The sequence below is a fragment of the Salvelinus namaycush genome, chromosome 20 (assembly GCF_016432855.1).
Source record: "Salvelinus namaycush isolate Seneca chromosome 20, SaNama_1.0, whole genome shotgun sequence".
Lineage (NCBI taxonomy): Eukaryota > Metazoa > Chordata > Actinopteri > Salmoniformes > Salmonidae > Salvelinus > Salvelinus namaycush.
This window is the reverse complement of record NC_052326.1, coordinates 50424320-50447790: the sequence shown is the minus strand read 5'-3', so window position 1 is coordinate 50447790 and position 23471 is coordinate 50424320. Positions and strand designations below refer to the sequence as shown.

At 42.0% G+C, this 23471-nt stretch overlaps 1 protein-coding gene across 2 annotated transcripts in view; it reads right to left on the bottom strand.

The window, feature by feature from the left end:
* Positions 1 to 17278: 17278 nt before the first annotated feature.
* LOC120065472 (serine/threonine-protein phosphatase 4 regulatory subunit 1-like) overlaps positions 17279 to 23471 on the bottom strand; it is a 30029-nt gene continuing 23836 nt past the window's right edge. For both annotated transcript variants that reach the window (XM_039016517.1, XM_039016518.1), the window contains exons 18-20: positions 21464 to 21598; positions 21024 to 21165; positions 17279 to 19581 (exon numbers count right to left, since the gene is read on the bottom strand). In XM_039016517.1, the coding sequence (XP_038872445.1) occupies positions 19436 to 19581; positions 21024 to 21165; positions 21464 to 21598 (423 nt within the window). In that variant the 3' untranslated portion in view covers positions 17279 to 19435. The remainder of the gene's footprint in view (positions 19582 to 21023; positions 21166 to 21463; positions 21599 to 23471) is intronic.

Below are 23471 nucleotides of genomic sequence, written 5' to 3'. Positions count from 1 at the left end.
CCACTAAAATACAAAGCATCTGGCTGTATGATGTCCCACTAAAATACAAAGCATCTGGCTGTATGATGTCCCACTAAAATACAAAGCATCTGGCTGTATGATGTCCCACTAAAATACAAAGCATCTGGCTGTATGTCCCACTAAAATCCAAAATAAAAGTGGGAAAGCCTAAATTATCTGTAAATAGTCATACACTCATAAAGCAAAATGTATGTTTGGCAAATATTTGTCTTTCAGTAATGTAATATATCTGCTGTTAAAATGATGTAGAGCATATGTACACACAAGAGGGAAGTACACACACTTCAGTAACTTTCAACAAAGTCCCAGTCTATTGAGCTCAGGGTCAGAGAAAAGACCCCCAGTCCTCTTCACACACCTCTTTGTTTTCATTCACCTCATACACACATACCCACAGTGCCACTCATCGTCTAGCTGGACGCTTGAATCAGAGCTTTGATCTTCTGTAGGTTGTGATCCACAGCAACGTCCAAAAACTGCACCCAGTTCAGGTCTGCTTCTTAACACGTGTGTGTGTGTGTGTGTGTGTGTGTGTGTGTGTGTGTGTGTGTGTGTGTGTGTGTGTGTGTGTGTGTGTGTGTGTGTGTGTGTGTGTGTGTGTGTGTGTGTGTGTGTGTGTGTGTGTGTGTGTGTGTGTGTGAGCGAGTGAGAACAAAAAAACATGTTCTTCCTTTCCTCATTCTTCCACCTATCAAATAATCTCAGACTCGTCCCGTTGACGGAAAACAAGAGGAAACTAACATTGAGACACGGCAAGAATTTAAGGGAGCGGTGAAGTGATGTCATTATTTCACTCATGAGGATGCAATGGCTGGCTTCCTGCCTACAACCATGATGCAACAGGAAGTAGTGGCTTTCTATAGCCTGTTGTTCATCCACTGCCTGCCATTGTACTATGACAGTAGTAGCCAGTTCTGTCATGTCTTTCCTGAAGAGGATTAATAGATACGCCCTACCAAGTGGATGATTCAGTAGGCGACAGGTGAAAACATAAGTCCCTGTGTGGCAGACACGCAGACAAACAGGTGGGTTAAGCAGCACTACTGTACTCACCTGATGATAGCCAACACTCCCTTCAGCACCAAAGCCAGTTCACACGCCTGGAATGATGACAAACAGACAGAGTGTATCGTTCCTAAGTTACTAGTAGGACATGTCATAGAAATAGAATCTATACTGAACAAAAATATAAACACAACGTGTAAAGTGTTGGTCCCATGTTTCATGAGCTGAAATAAAAGATCCCACAATTTAACAGGGATGTAAAATGTATTTACATCCCTGTAAATGAGCAATTCTACTTCGCCAAGATAATCCATCCACCTGAAAGTTGTGGCATATCAAGAAGCTGATAAAACAGCATGATCATTACACAGGCACACCTTGTGCTGGGGACAATAAAAGGCCACTCTAAAATGTGCAGTTTTGTCACACAACACAATGTCACAGATGTCTCAGGTTTTGAGGGAGTGTGAAATTGGCATGCTGACTGCAGGTCTGTCCACCGGAGTTGTTGCCAGAGAATTTAATGTTAATTTCTCTACCATAAGCTGCCTCCAATGTCGTTTTAGAATTTGGCAGTACATCCAATCGGCCTCACAACCGCAGACCACGTGTAACCACGCCAACCCAGGACCTCCACATCCGGCTTCTTCACCGCTTGCCGTGCGGTAGCAGAGAGAACAGTCTATGTCTAGGATGGCTGGTTAAGTAACCATTTCACTACACCTTCTGGATCCTGTGCATGTGACAAATAAACGTTGGAACATGACCTGCATCAAAATCACATTAGGATAGAACGTTAGGCCAACGAGACAGTGTCCAAGATGTAAAATTCTCTGGTAGAATGCCCTGCTTTTATTTCATCACTCACAACTTTAAGCTATTTTCTAGTTATGCTATTTTTGACCACCAGGCTGTTGATGTCATGCAGCCTGTAGTTTTTGTGTTCATACTTTTTCATAACGACAATGACAAGATTGATGTTGGACGACAATAGAATGTTCATAATGTCACTGCGATAACTGTCGATACACGTAGTATAAACAAGCCTTTAGTCTTGAAATCTTTGGTTGTTTAGTACATAGCCTCACATGTGAATCCTTAAAGAGATAGGTGGGGCTAAGGCTTAAGAGGGTGTGAACGATGCTGAATGGGTGCAGAGAAAGAAGAGCTCTCCAGTAGGTTTCCCAAAACATTCAAGGACCATTTTCTCAAACGTGAGATTACAAGTTTATCAACTTTCAAAGCAGAATTACTTTCCCATTGTTCCTCAATTGTAGTGTATGATATACCATTTTCTAGCTCTGAGTCTACTTTTATTCAATGTAAAAAACACAATTTCAAATGTTGCTACATTAGACCGAATCGAGCCGGTCGGTCACACATGAAGATTAAACATGTTCAGGCCTACTGTACATCTTACTGTATACATTATTGTTGAAAACAAGTCTAACATGGCTTGACTTTGTCTATGTAATCCCCTGTAATTGTGGTACATGTATTGTTGACTGCTGTGGTTTCTTAATGCATTTTAAATTGTCAAATAACATCACTATATATAGCATGGTCTTTATTACTGTTGATAGTCAAATTGTTGAACAATAATCTGCAAAAAGTCAAATGATTCAAGTATGGGCAGCAGAAGTTCACGGAAATCTCTTTCCTTCATAATGGACCACAATGGGAACAAGGCTTGACTTTGTCCATGTAATCCTCTGTAATTGTGGTACATGTATTGTTGACTGCTGTGGCTTCTTAATGCATTTTAAATTGTCAAATAAAATAAAATGCATAATTTGCTTAAATATCCTGATTAACTTATTGTTCTCTCAGAAATCAAGTCTGTCACTCAAAGAAAGATTTCCAAACAGGCTTATGCCACTGTTAGCATCTGGCTGTATGTCCAACTAAAATACAAAGCATCTGGCTGTATGTCCCACTAAAATACAAAGCATCTGGCTGTATGTCCAACTAAAATACAAAGCATCTGGCTGTATGTCCCACTAAAATACAAAGCATCTGGCTGTATGTCCCACTAAAATACAAAGCATCTGGCTGTATGTCACACTAAAATACAAAGCATCTGGCTGTATGATGTCACACTAAAATACAAAGCATCTGGCTGTATGTCCCACTAAAACACAAAGCATCTGGCTGTATGTCCCACTAAAATACAAAGCATCTGGCTGTATGATGTCCCACTAAAATACAAAGCATCTGGCTGTATGATGTCCCACTAAAATACAAAGCATCTGGCTGTATGATGTCCCACTAAAATACAACGCATCTGGCTGTATGTCCCACTAAAATACAAAGCATCTGGCTGTATGTCCCACTAAAATACAAAGGATCTGGCTGTATGTCCCACTAAAATACAAAGCATCTGGCTGTATGATGTCCCACTAAAACACAAAGCATCTGGCTGTATGTCCCACTAAAATACAAAGCATCTGGCTGTATGATGTCCCACTAAAACACAAAGCATCTGGCTGTATGTCCCACTAAAATACAAAGCATCTGGCTGTATGATGTCCCACTAAAATACAAAGCATCTGGCTGTATGATGTCCCACTAAAACACAAAGCATCTGGCTGTATGATGTTCCACTAAAATACAAAGCATCTGGCTGTATGATGTTCCACTAAAATACAAAGCATCTGGCTGTATGTCCCACTAAAATACAAAGCATCTGGCTGTATGTCCAACTAAAATACAAAGCATCTGGCTGTATGTCCCACTAAAATACAAAGCATCTGGCTGTATGTCCCACTAAAATACAAAGCATCTGGCTGTATGTCACACTAAAATACAAAGCATCTGGCTGTATGATGTCACACTAAAATACAAAGCATCTGGCTGTATGTCCCACTAAAACACAAAGCATCTGGCTGTATGTCCCACTAAAATATAAAGCATCTGGCTGTATGTCCCACTAAAATATAAAGCATCTGGCTGTATGTCCCACTAAAATATAAAGCATCTGGCTGTATGTCCCACTAAAATACAAAGCATCTGGCTGTATGTCCCACTAAAATACAAAGCATCTGGCTGTATGATGTCCCACTAAAACACAAAGCATCTGGCTGTATGTCCCACTAAAATACAAAGCATCTGGCTGTATGATGTCCCACTAAAATACAAAGCATCTGGCTGTATGATGTTCCACTAAAATACAAAGCATCTGGCTGTATGATGTTCCACTAAAATACAAAGCATCTGGCTGTATGTCCAACTAAAATACAAAGCATCTGGCTGTATGTCCAACTAAAATACAAAGCATCTGGCTGTATGTCCCACTAAAATACAAAGCATCTGGCTGTATGTCACACTAAAATACAAAGCATCTGGCTGTATGATGTCCCACTAAAATACAAAGCATCTGGCTGTATGATGTTCCACTAAAATACAAAGCATCTGGCTGTATGTCCCACTAAAATACAAAGCATCTGGCTGTATGTCCAACTAAAATACAAAGCATCTGGCTGTATGTCCAACTAAAATACAAAGCATCTGGCTGTATGTCCCACTAAAATACAAAGCATCTGGCTGTATGTCACACTAAAATTCAAAGCATCTGGCTGTATGATGTCACACTAAAATACAAAGCATCTGGCTGTATGTCCCACTAAAACACAAAGCATCTGGCTGTATGATGTCCCACTAAAATACAAAACATCTGGCTGTATGTCACACTAAAATACAAAGCAATACAAAGCATACCCTCCCAGGCCCACCCATGGCTGCACCTCTGCCCAGTCATGTGAAATCCATAGATAATGGCCTAATGAAATGAAATGAAATCAAAGTTTATTTGTCACGTGCGCCGAATACAACAGGCGTAGGTAGACCTTACAGTGAAATGCTTACTTACAGGGTCTAACCAATAGTGCAAAAAAGGTGTTAGGTGAACAATAGGTAAGAAAAGAAATAAAACAACAGTAAAAAGACAGGCTATATTCAGTAGCGAGGCTATAAAAGTAGCGAGGCTACATACAGACACCGGTTAGTCAGGCTGATTGAGGTAATATGTACATGTAGATATGGTTAAAGTGACTATGCATATATGATGAACAGAGTAGCAGTAGCGTAAAAGAGGGGGTGGTGGGTGGCGGGACACAATGCAGATAGCCCGGTTAACCAATGTGCGGGAGCACTGGTTGGTCGGCCCAATTGAGGTAGTATGTACATGAATGTATAGTTAAAGTGACTATGCATATATGATAAACAGAGAGTAGCAGCAGCGTAAAAAGAGGGGTTGGGGGGGGGCCCACAATGCAAATAGTCCGGGTAGCCATTTGATTACCTGTTCAGGAGTCTTATGGCTTGGGGGTAAAAACTGTTGAGAAGCCATTTTGTCCTAGACTTGGCACTTCGGTACCGCTTGCCATGCGGTAGTAGAGAGAACAGTCTATGACTGGGGTGGCTGGGGTCTTTGACAATTTTTAGGGCCTTCCTCTGTAACCGCCTGGTGTAGAAATGCTGGATGGCACTCTGTCAGAGTGACCATCGGGTTCTTGGTCACCTCCCTGCCCAAGGCCCTTCTACCCATATTGCTCAGTTTGGCTGGGCAGCTAGAGTCTTAGTGGTTCCAAACTTCTTCCATTTAAGAATGATGGAGGCCACCATGTTCTTGGGGACCTCCAATGCTGCAGAAATGTTTTGGTACCCTTCCCCAGATCTTTGCCTCGACACAATCCTGTCTCGGAGCTCTACGGACAACTCCTTCAACCTCATAGCTTGGTTTTTGCTCTGACATGCACTGTCAACTGTGGAACCTTATATAGTTGTGTTTGCCTTTCAAAATAATTTACAACCAATTGAATTTACAACAGGTGGACTCAAATCAAGTTGTAAAAACATATCAAGGATGATCAATGGAAACAGGATGCACCTGAGTTCAATTTCAAGTCTCATAGCAAAGGGTCTGAATACCTTTATTTGCAAAATATTCTAAAAACCTGTTTTCGCTTTGTCATGATGGGTATTGTGTGTAGATTGATGTGAGAAAGAATTATGTAATACATTTTAGAATAAGGCCGTAAAGTAACAAAATGTGGAAAAGTCAAAGGGTCTGAATACTTTCCGAAGGCACTGTATGCTGCCATGGTCCAACGGCAATGCATTTGTTTGATAGAACAGTTCACATGACTACAATCATTTAAACTTTAAAGTACTTTATTCCCCATTTAACAGTTTTCAACTCCCTTTGAATTGGCATTTATCATACAGTATTTATATTGTTTTTACAATTTTGTTCTCATTTCTCTTTGGTTTCTACTTTCATTCACCAATAACCAGTGTCACATTCTGTCGTCCAGGTTGCTCAAGACATCTTATTTCCCCATCTCTGACTAATGTAATTGCACCCTTTTTCTGCACCTTTTTTTCCACCTGTTTATCTTGATTATAAAAGTCAGTTCATCTACTTTTCTGTCTCTTGATGATTTCATTAAGGGAGTCGTGCTGCTCGGAACCTTTGCAAAAGCGCTTACTCAACGTCCAACGTGGGAGAGGTAGGCAAACTTCTGACTAAATGATGAAGGGGGAAACATTGTCTGTTAGCAGGTTTTTGTTCCAACCCAACACTAAAACATCTGAATGTGTTCAAATGATCCGACTGCTCATGCGATTCAATCCAGAGTAGTTAGGACCTGGTGTGTTAGTGTTGGGCTGGAATAAAATCCTGCGTACACGGCTCTCCAGGACCAGGCTCTTGGCCATCCACCCTGTTCTTGACCTGCAGCTCTGGTCACGCCTCCCCCATCCACGCCCTCCTTGCCTGGGCCCTCATGGCTGTGTTCTGCGGCGGCCCCAGCTGCCTCACTTCCACCCTGCCCTCCACCCCACGGCTACAGCGCCCCAGGTGGGCCATGTATCTCTGAGCGTGGGCACCGCGGTGCCAGGTGCGTAGCTGGGAGTCATGTTTCTGGTGGGCGAACAGCTCTGTCTCGTCCAGGTGAGGCTTGAGGTGCACGCCCTGCGCACGCTCCTGCCAGTGGAAGAGGAAGAGCTGCCGGGTGCTCTTCCTCTGGCCCCAGCGCGTGGCGGTTCTCAGAGCTGTCATGCCCTCAGCGTCCTCCAGTTGGTGTGGGGCACCGCGCACCAGTAGCTCCTGGATGGACTGCAACTGGCCCTGGGCGGCTGCCGCGTGCAGGGCCCCGCGCCCCAGCGGAGTCTGGCCCTTAACGTTGGCCCCTAGATAACAGGGTCAAGTTTGTTAGGCAGACATAAAGAAAACGGACTGAAACAAGGAGACTGCCTTGACTTTTGCTTTCTTCTGCCAAACGTTTTCGTGACCGAATTAACATGACACAGATATTGCCAGCGTACCAGAAAAACCCTGTATCTCCCAAAAAAAATAATCTTCAGGAATTAAAAATAATAAATCCTTTTTTTCAGACCTATTTTTATTTATTAATCGAAGTTCAGAAGGCATTTTTTTTATTATTTATATTAGTCCTAGAGAAATATTTTTTTCACAGAGCATGGAGGGGGGTCACACAAAAATCTGAGGGGGAACAAAGTATGTGAGGATGGCTGGGGGGTGGTATGGTAGCATAATTACAAGGTTATGTTATAATATTGTTTATGCAATGAATGGTTGTTTTATGCAATATTTCCGAGTTTTTAGATAGTTCTCATCTGTCTGTGTGAACTGAGAGGAGCCTAAAAACCTACAGCTGGCATTCCAGAGATAAGATGTGGTCGGTGTAAGCGAGATAGCCTGGAAGAGTTTAGAACAATCCCTTATTGTTCTAATCATCCTGGCATCTGGGAAACTAAGCCAAGGTGGGGTTAAAACAACACTCTAGTGCAGATGACCACAGGTTAAACCCAAAGTGGTTTATGGTGCCACCCAATCTGCATGGGAGGGGTGGAACCAGCCATGACTAATCATTCTTAGTGTCAGCTATATAAAGATCTCTGCATTTCTGTAAAGGTTAGGCTCCTCGGCCCAACAGTCAAGAGTGTTGGGTTGACTAGTCTCATTATTCCAATAATTAATCGATATTGAGTAAAGACGATTGTTTGAAAAAATGACAAAGTCTTTCTCACTTGATTAGAATATTCCACGACAGTAGTCCGGAGGGGGGCTAGCTCCCCCGTCCATAAATTGGAGAGTTTAGCTTTTTCAAACACTTGAAACAGCTTTTTTTCTGCAATCTACAGCCATAATCATTATGCCTAATTCCATGTAAAAAATAGCAAATCAATATGTTTCTGCATATCTAAGCATAACTCTTGAGCTGTCTGTATCCTCCTGACTGGTGGTTCTTTTTTCTAACCTCTCTTGGGTAGGGGGCAGTATTTTGAATTTTGGATGAATGAGGTGCCCAATGTAAACTGCCTGTTACTCAGGCCCAGAAGCTAGGATATGCATATGCATGGTAGAAAACACTCAAAAGTTTCCAAAACTGTTAAAATAATGTCTGTGAGTATAACAGAACTGATATGGCAGGCGAAAACCTGAGGAAAATCCATCCAGGAAGTGGCATTCTTTTGAATTGAGTGTTTTTCCATTGAAAGCCTACCATATAAACGGATGGAACCTAGATTGCAGTTCCTATGGCTTCCTTTAGATGTCAACAGTCTTCAAACATTGTTTCTGGCTTTTATTCTGAAAAAAACATTTTCTGAGTGGTTAGTCAAATGAACAAGAGCTTTTTGCGCGCACGACCGGGAGCGAGCCCTCCGTTCTTTTTCCTTTGTATTGAATACGCTATTGTCCGGTTGAAATATTATCGATTATAAAGACAATAGACAACCTGAGGATTAATAAAAAACATTGTTTGACATATTTCGACAAACTTTACCGGTACTATTTGGATCTATTCGTCTGCCTGTTGTGACCACCTTTGAGCCAGTGGATTACTGAACAAAACGCGCCAACAAAACGTTCTTTGGATATAAAGAGGGACTTTATCGAACAAAATGAACATTTATTGTGTAACATGGAGTCTTGTGAGTGCAACCATATGAAGATCATCAAAGGTAAGTGATTAATTTTATCGCTATTTCTGACTTTCGTGACTAATCTACTTGGCTGGAAAATGTTTGTATGCTTTTGTAAACAGGGCGCTGTCCTCAGATAATCGCATGGTATGCTTTCGCCATAAAGCCATTTTGAAATCTGACACAGCGGCTCGATTAACAAGAAGTTCATCTTTAAGATGATGTGTAACACTTGTATGTTTTATGAATGTCTATTATGAGTATTTCTGTATTTCGCGCTCTGCAATTTCACCGGATGTTGTCGAGGTGGGACGGTAGCCCATTATGCCCTATGGGCATCATGCCTTTGAGAGGGATGTCTACATTAAATTGATGTAAAAATAATATTTATCAAAATCACCCCAAGTGAGATACAAGGTTTTTCCAGTGTGCCGGTGATATCCAGATGTTTTGCCTCTGCGGTGGTGGGTACCTTGTTGGAGCAGGAAGCGGACAGCGGGCAGGTGTCCACGGTGGGCACTGATGAACAGAGCAGAGAAGAGACGGTGAGAGAGCCAGGAGGGAGCTCCACTCATAGAACCCATAGCACTGAGATGGGAGGAACGTGGCGGTGCTGGTTTGGACATCACACTCTTGAGCTACATGAAATAAAGAGAAAATAGTCATTTTTATGTGTGAAAAGTCAATGGGAAATGTTCATCCTAAAAAAAGGGAAGAGTGAGATAAATAAGGTCTACAGGTTGTAATAGCAGCTGTGAGATGCTGTTTAGATGTGCAGTATTTACAGGCTAGCCACATTAGATCAAATAAGGAGGTGGGTCTTTCAGCAAGTCTGGTAAAGAAATGCAGTATTGCTATTAGGTGATGATGTTTTTAACCTTTATTTAACTTATTTAACAATTGTGCGCCGCCCTATGGGACTCCCAAACACAGCCGGTTGTGATACAGCCTGGAATCAAACCAGGGTCTGTAGTGACATTTCTAGCACTAAGATGCAGTGCCTTACACCGCTGCACCACTCGGAAGCCTCTTTTTTTTTTACTATGATCAATAATGACCTGAGCCATAGAGAGTCTCTGTGTATGACTGCTGTAGCCTATTCTAGGTTTTTCTTTCATGCCACATCACCTTGAATACATCCCCAGTAGCTGCAGCTATCACAAGCTCAGCCCATCCATCATAAGGCCAGATCATCAGGGTGACAGTAGTTCCAGGGACGATGTCATTACAGTGAATAGTGGTGTCATCACATAGGTCACCTGTTGGGTGGAGAGAGTATACATTAGGTCTGGTCAGAGAAGCACATCATTAGATAATTAGTCTGACTGGAAAACGCCCTCAAAAAATGTTTCACCATGACGGGCCTGTCACTGCTAGCCTACGTTTGAGATTTATAAGGGCCGTGACTCTAACTTCATTAAACCCAATAAAAATCAATGGATACATATCTAATCAATTAATCAACAACAACTCCCCATTTCTCATTAAAATATGTCAACAGTTAAACCAGCAAGTGAGATGAAAGGTATTTATTTTACCATTATCCAGGTAGCATACTCTCTGGAAGTCTGTGGGAACCCCAACCACTAATTCCATGGCGTTCTTTAGCTCTCTGATTCTCATATTGTGATGGCAGTCGGGAACAACGAACATCTCTCCCGTTTCACGCAGCCTGGCACCAAGACTGAACTTGACTTTCTTCGACTGGTCACGGTAAACTGCACTTTTGGGTCTCGGTACACTCTTCAAGTCGATGTCGCGGTAAATCATCGCACTTTTGGGTCTCGGGACCTGAAGTGAAATCCTCTTCGTTGAGGTGTAAAAATATGCCATTGGATTGCTCATAGAAACGCAATCAATATTTTTTGCAGATTGCAAAGGGTTTAGAATTCGAAAATAATTAATTAATGAATTCTCTTCCGTTTGGAATGTTGTCTATTACTGTTGCTATAGTGATGGACGTTAGAGTCCTATTGTTGCGCTTTCGGTTCATGTGCGACAATTACATACACACAGTTGAACAAATCTAATGTTACTTAGTATCAGTTTAGTTATATTGACTTGGAAATACCTGGTATATTATGGTCAGAAGGTAGGCGCACTTTTTTAATGGATTTGCAACAGCAGTCCCACTTTAAATTCTGTACATCTTGATTCGGACTTTGTAACGTGATTGGCTCAGCAATCACATTTTTTTATAGGCTATATAGTTGGTGGTGATCTATATAGTTGGTGGTGATCTTTAGGTGAGGGAGCACAACAGTTTGATCTCATAATTTCCTCAATCAAAGTTTTAACCACTGGTTTTGAGCCTCACCTACTTATAATAATAATAATAACGTTATCTATAATATGTTTTGGTGCCTGTTTTGCATGTTCATTTGTCATTAATACGCGTCACATATCAGTTGGCAAACAACGTAAAAAAATATATAATATTGAGTTTATAAAGCCACATACAAACATGGCCTCTTTTTTGCTTTAAGACAGCTCCAAAATGCAGGTGTTTCAGCCTAGCTCAGTGCTTTCTGTGGTGGTGGGGCAGCCAGCGGAAAATACAGAATGTAGGGGTTGGTAATGTTCTCCAGTTGCTCCGTGATTGGCTCAGTGTTCTGTCACTCATGGGAACAATACGTCACCACAAAATCTACAGGAAGAGGTCAAATGTTCAAGCCCCTTTGGGTGCTGCCATAGATTTACAGTAGAAGTGCCCGTCCAAGAAGGCTGAAGGTCATTGGCCACAGATAAAAATGACGTCAAATCACGTTTTTTCTACCTTAGCTTTGATTGGACTGATCATGTCAACATCATACTTTCAAAATCTTAGCAAGCAAGCTAGACAAGCAGTCGTCATCATGAATCACGTTGACAATCTACTGGCAAATCCTTTTCCATCCTTATCATATGAAGAGAAATTAGAGATAAAACGTCTCTGTGCTCATTTGCCATAAATATTACACAACAAGGCGGAACTCACAAATTCAACTATGAGTGGTTTGGAAGGAAGCAGTGGCTAACTGCAAGAATCTCAATGCAATCACTATTTGCTTCCCCTGCCTGCTATTCAGTGGAGAGGGTGTGTGGTCCAAGTCTGGGTTTAAGGACTTAAAACATCTGTCTGAATGGGTCTCAAAACATGTGAATTGTGCATCACATATAGACAACGCTGTTAAGCTCAGACTACTTGGGGAAATCAAACGTTTTGGCTCAGCTAGACACCTTATATATACGAGCCATCGACCTTTACAACCAACAAACGGAGGAAAATAGGTACGTGCTGCCAGAATTATAGCATGCATTAAATAGTGTGGCAATTGTGTGATACACTGCAGGGCCTGTTTGTACAACTGTTCTGACTTGGTGGTCCACATGTAGTCTATAGCCTGTTTTAGAGAAATACCATCATCGAATATTGTAACAGCTGCTTACGTACCTCCGTTGTAAGAGCTTTCATTGTCTGCTTATGTGCCCACGTTATTTATCCTACGGTTCTGACTTGGTGTACGGGGAAAATACTGTAAGAATGGCCCATGTTCTGAATTATGTCGCTGTCCATTTCAAAAGTGCTGAACGAATAAGTGGTATATAGGCTACATCCGCCTCAGCTCGCTCATGTCTTAATCGAAATGACGGCTTGCCTCTTAACAGCATTATCCTTACATGTGACATAGTTTGTACATCGGCATTGTTATATTGCTTGTATAGGTGTATCTCATTAGTATGTTATTCATTATTTTAGGCAATGTTAGAATGATGCATTTAATTGTTTTTCTTATTTTGTGTTTTATAATTTGCTCTGGTGCTTTTCTCTACGAGGAGGGTGGTAAGTTACAGACCAAACAACATTATATTATAGTATCCCCTCCTCATAACCACGGTTGCCAGTGACAGTCTCTTCCCATTCAGATATTTGTGTTCAACAGAGAGTTCAGTAATAGAGCCATGTAATTCCAGTTCTTATTGCGAGGGTTGTTTTGTTTGCTTAATGCGTTGTCAGTGGGGGTCCTCCCACAGAACTATTTTGGGCATCTAAAGCTCATTTCCTGCATTTTTTAAAATGTGTATTATTATAATTTTTTTACCCCTTTTTTCTCCCCAACTGGTAGACAAGTACCATCTTGTCCCATCGCTGCAACTCCCGTACGGACTCGGGAGAGGCGAAGGTCAGGAGCCATGCGTCTTCCGAAACACAACCCTGCTTCTTGACACACTGCTCGCTTAACCCGGAAACCAGCCGTTCCAATGTGTTCGAGGAAACACTGTACAACTGGCGACTGTGTCAGCATGCATGTGCCCAGACCACCATAGGAGTTGCTAGAGTGCGATGGGACATGGACATCCCGGCCGGCCAAACCCTCTCCTAACCCGAACGACGCTGGGCCAAACCCTCCCCTAACCCGAACGACGCTGGGCCAAACCCTCCCCTAACCCAAACGACGCTGGGCCAAACCCTCCCCTAACCCGAACGACGCTGGGCCAAACCCTCCCCTAACCCGAACGACGCTGGGCCAAACCCTCCCCCAACCCGAACGACGCTGGGCCAAACCCTCCCCTAACCCGGACGACGCTGGGACAATTGTGCATCGCCTCATGGGTCTCCCGGACACAGCCTAGGATCGAACCCGGGTCTATAGTGACGCCTCAAGCCCTGAGATGCAGTGCCTTAGACCGCTGCGCCACTCGGGAGACCCATTTCCTGCATTTCTACACAATCTAATATGACACTTTATGGGTAACTTTGGGGGTTACTTTGATTGTAAATAATAATATAATCTGTTTTTAAACACTTCTACGTGAATGTGGATGCTACCATGATAATGGATAATCCTGAATGAATTGTGAATAATGATGAGTGAGAAAGTTATAGAGGCACATGTTTTCAATACAGTGTACTTTTGTCGCACAGTATCCATTTAATCTTGTAATAAATCAAATCTGGTGATACATAACTTGATATTTCTGTCATCTATTGTGACATTGTAGGAGGATAACCAACCTTCCAGTTCATGGCAATGCATGTCTTAGCCGTTATAAATGCTAAGATACACAGTTTCTTCTGATAACAGTTTCCAGTATCAACATTTCCAAGCAAACAAAAACAGTGAGAAGGGATAATCTGTGGACATGCTGAGAGATTTACAGTAGAATTCTTTCCAGAATTCAGCCAGCCATCACGGTAGCATAACGTATGCAAATATGTCCCCTTTTGTGTTTTACACTTCTAGCAGAGGTATTACATTTCTGAGTGCATTATATTCAGTTTCACTGGCTTAAAGTACATTCTATTGATGATCTTAAACTGCAGTCATTTATGTCTGAGATTATATGAACATGACGGCATTCAAACATATCTGTATCCATTCATCATCAAGTGTCTCCTAGGTCTTCCTCACATTTTTGTTTTACATGTTTTGTGTCATCGGTAAAATCCTCTATCAACCCTTGATACAGTTTGGAAATCAACTTGAGAGATTTGTCAGACTGCCTTAAAAATAGTTTCAATCTTTCAAGCTTCTGGCTTGTCCAGTGTTTGCTGCACAGAGAATAAAGTGTTCACAGAATAAAGGTCACCTCAGCACTGTCACAGACTGGTCTTCCCTGGTTGCCTGATCCTGCTGAGACCACTGTCATCATCTGATACTGCTCAGATGAGGCACGACAAATAATTATCTTGGTGTACATTTATAGATTATACTATCCAAGAATAGAATCAATGGTTCAATCATTGAAATGACCAACTCAAGATGGAACTTTGTGTCCATTCACTGGCTGTTATAATATACTGTAAAATTAACCTGAGGTGGTCTTCCTTAGCTGTCTGACCCTGCTGGGACACCTGTCACCATCTAAACCTGCTAAGACATGATGAGCATAGTGTTGGTAATGACTGTGCACCATGACAGTGAAACCTGTAGAGCTGTTTATACCTTGTCAGTGTGAAAAAATAGGTTATTATCTAGGGAAAACGGACAGATCAATAACGTTACATTGCTATACTGACTCTAATAAAAACTCACATTGCGCTGTCAAAACACGTTTGGCAGCTGGTTTCATCATTTGATTCAGGTCTGGTGTGATTGAGGCAAAAATAATAGCTTTAGTCAGTGAGCTAGCTAACGTTAGCCAACTTTTGGCTAGCTCTAATGGTACATCAACTGGCGAAAATTAGCCAAGTTCATTTACTTATTTTTGAAATGGGACAAAACAAAGGCTACAAAACATTTGCATACACATAACAGCTGTTAGATAATGCTACCTAACAGATAGCTGGAGCTGAACTGGCTGTGGTAGCTACTAGCTAGCTAGTTCATTCACTTCTGACAGAACTTCAGTGGAGAGGGGATGAAACATGTACTGCATTAGCTTACGTTATGCAATATCAGAATGCTTGTGTGTGTGTGTGTGTGTGGGAGGTGGGGGGGGGGGGTCATGTTCCCCCCATCCCCAGTGAAAGTTGCACCCCTGTATAAAACAGTCACTCCCTCTACTACAATGGCTTCAATTCTTCAACACTAACAAACTTCTAAACTTCTTCCACTATGCACCATCATATTTCTCTCCCCAAATAATAGTCTGAAAGGTTTGTTATTCCTTATGAGTAAAAGTGTAGTATGATGAAATATGTGATCTAAGTGCCCCACACACCAAAGTAATAAGGGTGATATATATACTGAACACAAATATAAAACGCAACATGCAACAATTTAAAAGATTTTGCTGAGTTACAGTTCATAAGGGAATCAGTCAATTGAAATAAATTCATTACGCCCTTTAAAAAATATATATATATTTTTTACTTCACCTTTTTTTAACCAGGTAAGCTAGTTGAGAACAAGTTCTAATTTACAACTGCAACCTGGCCAAGATAAAGCAAAGCAGTGCGACACAAACAACAACACAGAGTTACACATGGAATAAACAAGCGTACAGTCAATAACACAATAGAAAAAAAAGAACGTCTATGTGTGTGCAAATGGCATGAGGAGGTAAGGCAATAAATAGGCCATAGTAGCGAAGTAATTACAATTTAGCAGATTAACACTGGAGTGACAGATGAGCAGATTATTATGTGCAAGTAGAGATACTGGTGTGCAAAAGAGCAGAAAACAATATGTGGATGAGGTAGTTGGTTGGGCTATTTACAGATGGGCAGTGTACAGCTGCAGCGATCGGTTAGCTGCTCAGATAGCTGATTTTTAAAGTTAGTGAGGGAAATATAAGTCTCCAGCTTCAGCGATTTTTGCAATTCATTCCAGTCACTGGCAGCAGAGAACTGGAAGGAAAGGCGGCCAAAGGAGTTGTTGGCTTTGGGGATGACCAGTGAGATATACCTGCTGGAGCGCGTGCGGGTGTTGTTATCGTGACCAGTGAGCTGAGATAAGGCGGAGATTTTCCTAGCATAGACTTATAGATGACCTGTAGCCAGTGGGTCTGGCGACGAATATGTAGCGAGGGCCAGCCGCCTAGAGCATACAGGTCGCAGTGGTGGGTGGTATAAGGGGTTTGGTAACAAAACGGATGGCGCTGTGATACTCTGCATCCAGTTCGCTGAGTAGAATATTGGAATCTATTTTGAAGATGACATCGCCGAAGTCGAGGATCGGTAGGATAGTCAGTTTTACTAGGGTAAGTTTGGCAGCGTGAGTGAAGAAGGCTTTGTTTTTGCGAAATAGAAAGCTGATTCTAGATTTGATTTTGGATTGGAGATGTTTAATATGAGTCTGGAAGGAGAGTTTACAGTCTAGCCAGAAACCTAGGTATTTGTAGTTGTCCACATATTCTAGGTCAGAACCGTCCAGAGTAGTGATGCTAGTCGGGCGGGCGGGTGCAGGCAGCGAACTGTTCCATGGGTGGGCCTGGGAGGGCATAGGCCCACCCACTTGGGAGCCAGGCCGACCCACTGGGGCGCCAAGCCCAGCCAATCAAAATGAGTTTTTCCCCACAAAAAGGCTTTATTACAAAGATAAATACTCTTCACCCCCTCTGACGATCCTGCAGGTAAAGAAGCCAGATGTGGAGGACCTGGGTTGGCATGGTTACACGTGATCTGCGGATGTGAGGGTTGGACGTACTGCCAAATTCTCCAAAACGACGGCGGAGGATGAGAAATTAACATTAAATGATCAGCTCTGTTGGACATTCCTGCATGGAAATTGCACGCTCCATCAAACCTTGAGACATCAATGGCATTCTGTTGTGTGACAAAACAGGATTAATTATCTTGACAAAGGATAAAATGCTCACTAACAGGGATGTAAAACAAATGTGCACAAAATATGAGAGAAATAAGCTTTTTGTGCGTATGAAACATTTCTGGAATCTTTTATTTCAGCTCATAAAACATGAGATCAGCACTTCACATGTGTTTATATTTTTGTTCAGTGTAGTAGTCTGTCGATAGTATTCAGAACATAGATTTTACTGACTATATTTCACCGCTTCACTTTACGTTTTAAACTTCAAGTATCACACAAATACTTTAAAAAATGCAAGTAACAATTCTTCTTCATGGAAAATTACCTAGCTGAGTTTTATATTAATCAAAAATTTGTGTTGCAGGTGTTTTGAACCTTTGTGACAATGACTCATTTGCAAACACTCCTTTGCACAATTCATTTGTTGGTTATACAAGGTAGTTTGTTAGATAGGCTACACATTACAAATGTCTTGATTTTTTCTGATTTATATTATAAATTTAATTACAGAATACTAAAAATAACAATACATAAAAAATATTTTAAAGAAACCATTGAATATTACAAAGGTTGTGAATTGCAAAGTTCAGATATAAAATCTTTGAACAATGGTACATAATTGAAAAGAAAAATACATTTCATAAAATGCATATATATTAACAGTTCTACCATAAAAAAACAAGATGGGGAAAATTGCTGACAGATGAGATGCGTTAGGTAGTCTACAGCAGTGAACATTTCCATAAGATGGAAGACAGACTTGAGATGCACGCCACACCGCAATCAGTTTAGGATTTCAAGTCGTGTCTATGGTCAAAAACGGGTTGCCATGTGAACAGGTGAGAAAAAAAGATTACAAAGACTACAAAAGTGACTTGGTGACAGCTCCCGTTATATCCACACTCATGTCTCTACAGAAAACCCTAAATCTGGCCTTGGATCCCCTGGCTATATAGGTTAAGATATACAACTCTTGCCAATGTTCGGAAGTTATTTATTCTCCAACATACTTATTTCACTACTAATGAGATGTAATAGTCAGAGCGTCTGGAACACAACCATTCCTATACTGTACAATTGATTGTGGTCAGTGCAGTGGTCTGACTGACCGAAAAGCCAAAATGTTGAAGTGGATTTACATTTTTTTAAATTTATTTAACCTTTATTTAACTAGGCAAGTCAGTTAAGAACAAATTCTTATTTACAATGATGGACTACACCGTGGATAAGGGGGAGTGCTTCACAGGTCTTTAGCAAACCATCAATCTCTTTTTCTGCTTCTTCTTTTTACAGGTTTACAACAAACTCTGTCACTTTATCATAAGTCCTTGAGTCGTGATCACCCAAAATACAATTGAAGGGCTGCATCCAATATGGCACCCTGTTCCCTATACAGTGCACTTTTTTGACCAGATTATGGGCCCTGGTCAAAAGTAGTGCACTATAAAGGGAATAGGGTGCCATTTGGATGCAAAATTGACTGTCACCAGAGGTCCCGCTGACACCAGAGGTCCCGCTGTCACCAGAGGTCCTGCTGACACCAGAGGTTTATTCAGGGGAGAGCAGCGTTACAGAATGTACAGATGCATTGTATATAGAATAATCACAATTCTAGTGCGTCTATCTATACATTACATTTCTATCTGTGACGTTCTAAAGAGCTGCACCTCCTTCTATAAGCTAAACGCCCCTATGGCAAAACTGACCTGAGTAATGTCCAGAGGTATTTCATTGGTCTCTGGGAGACTTGAATCACATTATTGACATAGTAAACACACAGAGGGAAGATGCCATGAGTTCATTAACATATTTTGTTTCGTGCCAAGTGGTGCGGTTGTTCCTTCTCCTAAGCAGTAGTGGTTACGGAGGTCATTGAAGACAAGATGAAAAGAGAGAGAGAAACCGTGATGAAACCGGAGGACCTGGAGAACCGCCTGGATACGGATGGGTTGAGGTGACTCGACGGGATGCGAGCCGAGCCGAGCCGCATGGTGGGTTGATTTCTACCTGGGATCCGACGCCATTTTGCAGTGGCTGGTTTAGCTTAGCTAGGTGCTGTTTTCAGATCAAGTATGTGTGTGTGTATGAGTGTCTGTGTATGAGAGTTTGTGTATGAGTGTGTGTTTGAGAGAGAGAGAGAGAGCACATGACTGATTGTATGTATGTTTATGTATCAGTGCCTTTATTTCCTGCAGGTGAGTGGTCTGGTCCGGTCTGATGCTGGTGGTAGTTATTGGCTGTGGGTCGGAGCAGGCTGGCTGGTTCTAGATTAAGGCAGAAGTGTCCATAAGCATCATGTTGGGGTCCAGGCTGGCAAAGAAGCGTACGTCTCTGTCCTTGTCCGCCTGCAGGGTCATCACCGTCTCCTCCAGCTCTTCTAAGTAGGCACTGCCCGGCTCTTTGAAGTACGCTGCAAGTACAAGTCAAGTCAGTATTTATTTAAAGTGCATTTTACATGGGTCACAACTATAGAAATATAATTACTAGAATGGGTTTCCCAATTCAAGTCAATGAGGCCCTAATGGGTGGACCGGTGAGCAATACTTAACATAATTAAATATAAGAATGTAGGAAACATGGAGAACTATAGGGAACAATGAGGAATAGAGGGCAAAACCTCAACAACAAAATGAAGGGAGAAAATAATCCACAGAAGAGGGAAAACAATATTCTGAGTGCTATACTCGTTTGGATATTGGAACATACTGCGTAACACATTTTGGGAGGAGCAAAAACAACAACATGCAACGAGAGAGAAAATCTGTTGGAACTGGGAGACTCACTAACTGGAAGTCTCTCTGGATAAGAGCGTCTGCTAAATGACTAAAATGTAAATGTACCTGCAAGACCAGTCACCATTTATTATCATGTACTGTGCTTGACTTGCCTATTGGTATTGCTCTATTCAATATAATTAGTAGTTATGCTCTTCTCCTGCTATTTATTCATTTAATGTTTATTGCATCATACGTCTATTTCTGTTTCTATTTAAGCAATAAGGCACGAGGAGGTGTGGTATATGGCCAATATACCACGGCTAAGGACTGTTCTTAAGCATGACGTAACGCGGAGTGCCTGGATACAGCCCTTAGCCGTGGTATATTGGCCATATATCACAAGCCCCCAGAGGTGCCTTATTGCTATTATAAACTGGTTACCATTGTAATTAGTAAAAATAGATGTTTTGTCATACCCGTGGTATATGGTCTGATTACAGTACCACGGCTGTCAGCCAATCAGTATTCAGGGCTCGAACCACCCAGGTTATAATCTGTTTAAGAACATTCCCATACACAATATGTCAATCAAGTCCTCTGTTTGAAACACTTTGGAGGTTGCCTTGTATCACTAACAGGAGATAGCTCACACCCTATTTTAACATGCTCCATGGCGCAGGACGAAAGGCTGTTTTGGCTCAGCTCATTTGCTAAGAGGAAGAACTTTGCAGCTGTTTCTGATTAATAAACAATGCCATGCTGGTGGGTGGTAACATTTAAATAAAACCCAGCCCTGAAAAGAATTTGCACGTTATCTCATAGGAAAAGACATGGCATTGACACAGATTTCCACAAATGTCCCACCTTGGATTTCCCACTTCAAGGCCAAATATATCACCCTTTCACTAAAATGATGACCTATTGACGTAAATCATTTACAACATCATGGGTAAGCTCTGGCCATCATCTTTCATCTCCAAAAAGTGGATTTTCTGGTGTGGGCTTTTAAATGTGTGAGACATATTCCCTCTCGAAGACAAATGATGTTCTATTCCATTCTTGACTTTCTCAATAGCATAAAGCATCTACATGCATGAAACATATTCTTGGGTCGATAAGAGGGCCCAGTCTTTACCTTTCTCCATGACACTCTGCCGCAGTGCTTTGGCCACCAGCACGCGGACGTTGGCCACGGGGTCCAACGACAGGCTGAGGAGACTGGGGAGGAGGTGCTGGGCAAACTGGTCCATGGGCATACAGTCCTCCTCCACGATGGCCTGGGGAACACAGCGGAGAGTGAGTTAATAGAAAAACAGATGACAGATGGTAAGCAGGGTCGTGTTCATTAGGGAATGCAAAAGAAAATGTTTTAAAAATCAGTTTCCCTTCTGTTTGGTGCCTAATGAACATGACCAAGCAGTCAGGCATACAATTCTCACTTCCGCCTTCTTTCAGAATAGTGCTATGGCAAGCATGGCTGATGCAATCTCACACTAAAGCATTTTTTGAAGGCAGCAGTTATTGGGATTAGTGTTTGTAAGGATTTATTTTCATAAGTACTATGTGTGTCCTGACCTGGCAAATGAAGGCAAAGGCCTGGCGGCCCACCCATTTTGGACAGTGGCAGAAGCGGACGATGAGCTCGTTGATGAAGTTCAGGCCCAGTTCGTGGGCTCCACACGCATACATCTTCTGTAAGATCTCCACCACCTGGGACAGACAAGATGATATTTGATGACATTTCCACAATATGAGGTCGGAATAACAGTATAAAATTGTGTATGAACCGTTTGAAGAAAATGCCTGGAATTTCAGCCTGTTCAGGAAGGAGGGATGTTTTGGCCCACATCATGATGTCACAATGTGATCTGATTATAATAAACCAATGACTGTTCATCTGGGTAATGGGTGGGCTGTAGACCATCCTATCAGGGCTGTGTATGTAAATACAATACATGACCAAAAGTATGTGGACACCTGCTCTTCGAACATCTCATTCCAAAATCATCAGCATTAATATGAAGTTGGTCCCCCTTTGCTGTTATAACAGCCTCCACTCTTCTGGGAAGGCTTTTCACTAGATGTTGGAATATTGTTGCAGAGACTTCATTGTCATGCTGAAAGAGGAAAAGGCCTTCCCCAAACAGTTGTCACAAAATCATCTAGAAATTCCTTGTATGCTGTAGCGTTAAGATTTCCCTTCACTGGAACTAAGGGGCCAAGCCCAAACCATGAAACACAGCCCCAGACCATTTTTTACAGTTGGCACTATGCATTCGAGCAGGTAGCGTTCTTCTGGCATCCGTCAAACCCAGATTTGTCCGTCGGACTGCCAGATGGTGAAGCGTGATTCATCACTCCAGAGAATGCGTTTCCACTGTTCCAGAGTCCAATGGCGGCGAGCTTTACACCATTTCATCCAACGCTTGGCATTACGCATGGTGATCTTAGGCTTGTGTGCGGCCATGGAAACCCATTTCATAATGCTCCCGATGAACATTTCTTGTGTGGACGTTGCTTCCAGAGGCAGTTTGGAACTCATTAGTGAATGTTGCGACCGAGGACAGATTTTTACACGCTACAACACTCAGCGGTCCCGTTCTGTGAGCTTGTGTGGCCTACCACTTCGCGGCTGAGCCGTTGTTGCCTCTAGATGTTTCGACTTCACAATAACAGCACTTACAGTTGATCGGGACAAACTGACTTGTAGGAAATGTGGCATCCTATGACGGTGCCACGTTGAAAGTCACTGAGCTCTTCAGTAAGGCCATTCTACTGCCAATGTTTGTCTATGGAGATTGCATGGCTGTGTGCTCTATTTTACACCTGTCAGCAACAGGTGTGGCTGAAATAGCCGAATCCACTCATTTGAAGGGGTGTCCACATACCTTTATCTATATAGTGTATGTGGGATGTTGGGATGAAGGGAGTTGTAGTTTTCATGAAGCAAATATTCAACATAGTTCAGCGCATAAACGTGGTAATTAAATACAATGACCACAATCCATTGCGCCTGTTCTTCCTGGCTCGAACAGAGCCCGCAGAACAGACTGCACGAGAGGAATGTACACAACACGACGAGAGGGATAGAGACAGTTCGTGAGGTAGCTCTACCCGATTGATAGTTGTAGGAGCTGGTAATAAGCAGTCTTCAAAGTATGCCACATCTTCTTTAAAGAACTAGTCAAATGATTTTGTCAGACAGCTCTGCAGCATACTTAGGCAGCTACCAGTTAGCCACTAGCCTAGCTAAATAGGATGACTAAAAGACAGTAGAGTATGGGAAGCACTGAGATACCGTTAGATGGTTGACCTGAGCAGAGAGGAGATGATCAAATAAAAACGAATAAATATTTTGTTATTTCATAGTAATTTCCTATTTTTCTATTGGTGTCTACCTAATGTGGACCTGACACAGACAATGGAATATTTTCAGCCATTTGGGACACAAACAATGTTTGGGTGCTTCCCATTCTTAAGGCAGGTCACTGCATGAAGATGAGATGACTGTCACTTCCACACCTCATATCATTGAGGACAATATGAGTACTTGAGGCTGTTAAACAATAAAAAAAACATTGTT